The 5,265-nt window shown below is 52.0% G+C and overlaps 1 protein-coding gene across 1 annotated transcript in view; it reads left to right on the top strand.

Annotated features, from left to right (window-relative positions):
• The window catches only part of ERAL1 (Era like 12S mitochondrial rRNA chaperone 1), a 54,034-nt gene extending 50,652 nt beyond the window's left edge, over positions 1-3,382 (top strand). Inside the window, exons 4-9 of the mRNA XM_032163167.2 lie at positions 265-533; positions 700-812; positions 902-1,150; positions 1,290-1,439; positions 1,529-1,609; positions 2,750-3,382. Of these exons, the coding sequence (XP_032019058.2) occupies positions 265-533; positions 700-812; positions 902-1,150; positions 1,290-1,439; positions 1,529-1,609; positions 2,750-2,872 (985 nt within the window). The 3' untranslated portion in view covers positions 2,873-3,382. The remainder of the gene's footprint in view (positions 1-264; positions 534-699; positions 813-901; positions 1,151-1,289; positions 1,440-1,528; positions 1,610-2,749) is intronic.
• The last annotated feature ends 1,883 nt before the right edge of the window (positions 3,383-5,265 follow it).

The raw sequence follows: 5,265 nt of genomic DNA, 5'->3' as shown, positions 1-5,265 counted from the left end.
CCAGCTACTCAGGAGGTTGAGGCAGGAGAATTGCTTGAACCTGGGAGGCAGAGGTTGCAGTGAGCTGAGATGGCACCACTGCATTCCAGCCTGGGTGACAGAGTCAGACTCTGTCTCAGAAAAAAACAAAAAACAAACCTGAAGTCAATAATAGTTTGAATGAGAAGGGAGGGCAGGCTCCTGACATCACAGGTAGCCTCTCTCTCACTTCCCAGTCATAATCTTTTCTCCTGGGGTCTGGGTATCTCACTTTCCTGATTTTAGATTCTACTTGACACACCTGGCATTATCAGTCCTGGTAAACAGAAGAGGTAATGGCAGTGGAATTGGGGTGGATTGGTGGGGAGGTACTGAAAGAGGGTGGGGAGATTCCATTATAGGGGCTGGAAAACCCCTTTACCATACGACATCCCTCATCAGAAATGCCTTAGTCATAAGACCTTTCCTGACTGATGTATGTCTGTCCCTCAGGCACCACCTGGAGCTCTCTTTGTTGGAAGATCCATGGAAGAGCGTGGAATCTGCTGATCTTGGTTAGGTTCAGGATGGGAACCTTAAGCCCAGTTTACAGGGGTCATGGCCTTTCATTCCTTGGTAGTTTGGGGGGCTAAAGCCAAGCTCATACCATGGAAGTTTTTGTCAGGGAAGGAAGAAGAGTGACCATTTCCTTTTCCTTCTTCCTGCCTTGCCATCTTCCAGTTGTGGTTCTTGTGGATGTCTCAGACAAGTGGACACGGAACCAGCTCAGCCCCCAGTTGCTCAGGTGCTTGACCAAGTTCTCCCAGATCCCTAGTGTCCTGGTCATGAACAAGGTGAGCACTACCCACCTGAGGAAGGGGTCTACTTCCCTCCAAGTCTCCTATCTCTGACCACACACCCTTTGCCCATCCCCCATGTCCAGGTGGATTGTCTGAAGCAGAAGTCAGTTCTCCTGGAGCTCACGGCAGCCCTCACTGAAGGTGTGGTCAATGGCAAAAAGCTCAACATGAGGCAGGCCTTCCACTCACACCCTGGCACCCATTGCCCCAGCCCAGCAGTTAAGGACCCAGACACACAATCTGTGGGAAACCCTCAGAGGACTGGCTGGCCCCACTTCAAGGAGATCTTCATGTTGTCAGCCCTAAGCCAGGAGGATGTGAAAACACTAAAGGTCAGTTAGTCTTGGCCGTAGCCTGGCCCTTGGTTTCTACCATATGAAGACAGCCCTCAAATTTCCTCCTGGAAGCAAAACTGAGGAGAAAAGTCCTGGTTGGGATTAAGATGCCCATCTATTCCCTCTGTTCCCACAGCAATACCTCCTGACACAGGCCCAGCCAGGGCCCTGGGAGTACCATAGTGCAGTCCTCACTAGCCAGACACCAGAAGAGATCTGCGCCAACATTATCCGAGAGAAGCTCCTAGAGCACCTGCCCCAGGAGGTGCCTTACAACGTACAGCAGGTATAGAGTGAAGGGTTCTGGGGGCTCTCTACCAGACACACACCTCTAACCAGGTGTATGACTGACTAATCATTTGTCTCCCTGTACAGAAGACGGCAGTGTGGGAGGAAGGACCAGGTGGGGAGCTGGTTATCCAACAGAAGCTTCTGGTGCCCAAAGAATCTTATATGGTAAGTGAGACTAGGCTCAGAGGAGAGATCAAGACTATGTTAGGCAGGAGTTCTTCCCCCAGCTTGGAGCCCTGAGAGCGGGACCATGTCCTTCTCTCTTTTTTTCTTCTTCTTTTCTTTTTTTTTGAGACAGTCTCGCTCTGTCACCCAGGCTGGAGTGCAGTGGTGTGATCACAGCTCACTGCAGCCTTGGCTTCCCATGTTCAAGCAATCCTCCCGCCTCAGCCCCTCGAGGAGCTGGGACCAGCTGATTTTTTTATTTTATTTTGAGACAAAGTCTCACTCTGTCATCCAGGCTGGAGTGCAGTGGTGCGATCTCTGCTCACTGCAACCTCCGCCTCCCGGGCTAATGTGATTCTCCTGCCTCAGCCTCCCGAGAAGCTGGGATTACAGGTGCCCACCACCAAGCCCAGCTAATTTTTGTATTTTTAGTAGAGACGGGGTTTCACCATGTTGGCCAGGCTGGCTTCGAACTCTTGACCTCAAATTGTCCGCCCACCTCAGCCTCCCAAAGTGCCACCTGACCATCCGCTAATTTAAAAAAATTTTTTTGTAGAGAAGTGGTTTCACCATGTTGCCCAGGCTGGTCTCAAACTCCTAGGCTCAAGCAGTCCACCCACCTTGGCCTCCGACACTGCTGGGATTAATATGCGTGAGCCACCACACCTAACCCTCTCTTTTTTTTTATTTTTTTATTTTTTTTGAGCCAGGGTCTTGCTCTGTCACTCAGGCTGGGGTGCAGAGGTGCGATCTCAGCTCACTGCTACCTCTGCCTCCCGGGTTCAAGTGATTCTCCTGCCTCAGCCTCCCGAGTAGCTGAGATTACAGGTGCCTGCCACCATGCCCAGCTAATTTTTTGTATTTTTAGTAGAGACAGGGTTTCATCATGTTGGCCAGGCTGGTCTCGAACTCCTGACCTTAGGTGATCTGCCCACCTCGGCCTTCCAAAGTGCTGGGATTACGGGCATGAGCCGCTGCGCCCGGCCACCCTCTCTTTTTTTTAAAGAGGAGTCGCACTGTTACCCAGGCTGGACTCAAACTCCTGTGCTCAAAGGATCTTCTCACCTTAGCCCCCTGAGTAGCTGGGACTACAGGCATGTGCCATCATTCCTGGCTTCCTTCTCTTTCACATACCCTCAGAAACTCCTGATTGGTCCAAAGGGCCACGTGATCTCCCAGATAGCACAGGAGGCAGGCCGTGACCTCATGGATATCTTCCTCTGTGATGTTGACATCCACCTCTCTGTGAAGCTCCTCAAGTGACCACCCTCTACTGACCCTCCCAGGGCATTCCAGCTCAAGCTGCTGGCGGGAACTGACCAGATCTGTCCTTGGCTGGGGACCCTCCAGGCACTGGTGAGAGACATGAACACTGACTGGCCGCTAGCTGGCCTGGCCCTACTGAGTCTGCACAGTCCCTGCCCAGCTGTGTCTTCTGTTGGAAGAAGGAACCTGCCTTAGCTCAGTTTCCAAGTGGTTCCTCTGCCTGGGACCACAGCTACAAAGGTGTAGCTAAGAAGATGGCCCATTGGTGGGAGCAATGTCACCCTGCCTGCAGCTAGTTATGGGCCCAGAGTTTCTCCCTGAGTCGCTGTTGCTAGCAGGGAGATTTCTCTTCCCACCCTCACTTCCTTCACCTTGAACTTGGATAAGAACTCGTGTCTCCTGAGTGAGGTAGCGCCTCCCATCTGCTCCCCAATTCTTGATCTCTCCCACCCCATCCCTCTCCCCAGTCTTGGATACTAATAAAATATAAGCATTCTGGTTCTCATCTTTATTCCTTTTATTTGTTTATTTTTATTTTTTAATATTAGGGACTGAGTCTCACTATGTTGCCTAGGCTGGTCTCAAACTCCTCGGCTCAAGAAATGCTCCTGCCTTGGCCTCTGAAAGTGGTGGGATTACAGGCATGAGCCACTGTGCCTGGCTTATCTTTATTTCTTTACAGCAGGAAAGGGAAAATATCTATTCCCTCCCCTACCCCCCATCCCACGCCCCCACCCCTGCCTTGTTTGAGCTGGAGTCTCCCTTCCAGTAGTCTGTTCCAGGGTCCTGAGTTCTCTTCCTGGCACGTTTTCTGGGTATAGCAAGAGAACCGTTACCATTACTAAACTCAGTAATGGTAACGGTTTCCTTGCCATTCCCAAGTGCCCTGGCAGTCAGTAGATTGTGACAGGCTGAGCAGAGAGCTTCTTGGGCTTGTAGCATCTCTCCTGTCCTCCTTGTCAGGCTCCAGAGCTGGGGGTGCCCGGACTAGTACATCATCTATACTGTAGTGTCTCATCGCAAACTTACAGTATATGATGATATCCCAGCCAGGGCCCCACTGGGGGCACAGGAAGCATGGCTTGAAAAGCACTGTGGGGGGCTGGGGGCAGAACAGGACAGGTCAGGGCTGGACACACACAGCTCCCTGCTCTACGCCTCCCTCCCAGGCCAGCGTCTCCTTGATTCTGTGGTCAGGCAAAGCCCAGGTGGGTTATGGGAAGGGGACTGGAGCTAGGGTCTGTTGAGATCTCACAGGGACCCAGGGCCAGTGTTAAACAAGCCAGAGATGGCGTAATGATGCAGAAGGTTCCCTTTGGTCAGACCAACAAGCAGACAGGCAGACAGGCAGACAGACCCAGAGAAGGTGCACTTACCTGGAGCTGGAACTGCAGACTGAGGAGGCCTTTGGATGTGGGGAGGATCTGTCCCTTCCTCTTCCTCGAACTGCTTGCCTTTTAACGTACCAGTCCCTCCCCTGGGTGGGGCACTTTTCCTGGCCCTGCCTCTTAACCCTTGCCCTGCTAGAGTCCATGAAACAAGGGTCACTGGCCCCTTTCCCTAGAAGGCCTTTTCTCACATACTCTCTCATGGACCACATTAACCCTGAGATTCACCCTTCACTCCCATCTCCAAGAAGCTCGTCATCTCTGCTGGGCTGGGAAGGAGAAAGAACAGCCTCATCCCATCCACCAACATTTAATTGCTGGTCAGATCCCTAGTGGAAGGTTTTTCGTTTTGGCTTTTTTTGTTTTTATTTTTGTTTTGCAGTGGTGGTGGGCAATGTTAGTTGAATCTCTCTATATAGGGCAGGAAGGGTCCTGGCAACTGGATCTCCAGAATCTGTCTGGCAGCCGAGCTCACACTACCCGTTAGCCTAAATTTCTATTCCCAGCCCCTGCCCCTGTGCTTATGATGAGCCCAAGGAGGCCAGACCTAGGCAGGCAGAGAGACTCTGCCTAGCACTGCCATGGCAAGGTCCTTTTGGGGGTTGCTCTACTAGGAGATTTGAGAGCAACTGAATCCCCAGCTCTTGTGGATCTGCTCTTCAAAGCTCAAGGCACTTCCAGTGAGAGCCTAGCGCTGTTTGGTTCTTTGCCTCTGGGGTAGAGGAGAGGCTCCTCAAAGCAAGGCCTCTGCTGTTTAGAATCCCCATGCTGGGGGACACGCCCTTCCCTCTTCCCTATCCTAGACAATCTGGTCTGTATGCTGGAAGGCAGTTATACCCTTCCTCCGCAGGGCAGACTAGACCAGGATGGAAGTGGAGGAAGAGACCCAACCTTTTCTGGGTCCTGTGGAGGTGTTCTATTTCCTGAGGCCACAGCACGCTGGCACATGCCCTACCCTCTGCTTAGCATGGTCTTCCCGCCTTTCTTGTCTAGTTAGCTCCT

The sequence above is a fragment of the Hylobates moloch genome, unplaced genomic scaffold, assembly GCF_009828535.3.
Source record: "Hylobates moloch isolate HMO894 unplaced genomic scaffold, HMol_V3 SCAFFOLD_10, whole genome shotgun sequence".
Lineage (NCBI taxonomy): Eukaryota > Metazoa > Chordata > Mammalia > Primates > Hylobatidae > Hylobates > Hylobates moloch.
The sequence above is the reverse complement of the archived record's forward strand: the minus strand, read 5'-3'. Positions and strand labels throughout refer to the sequence as shown.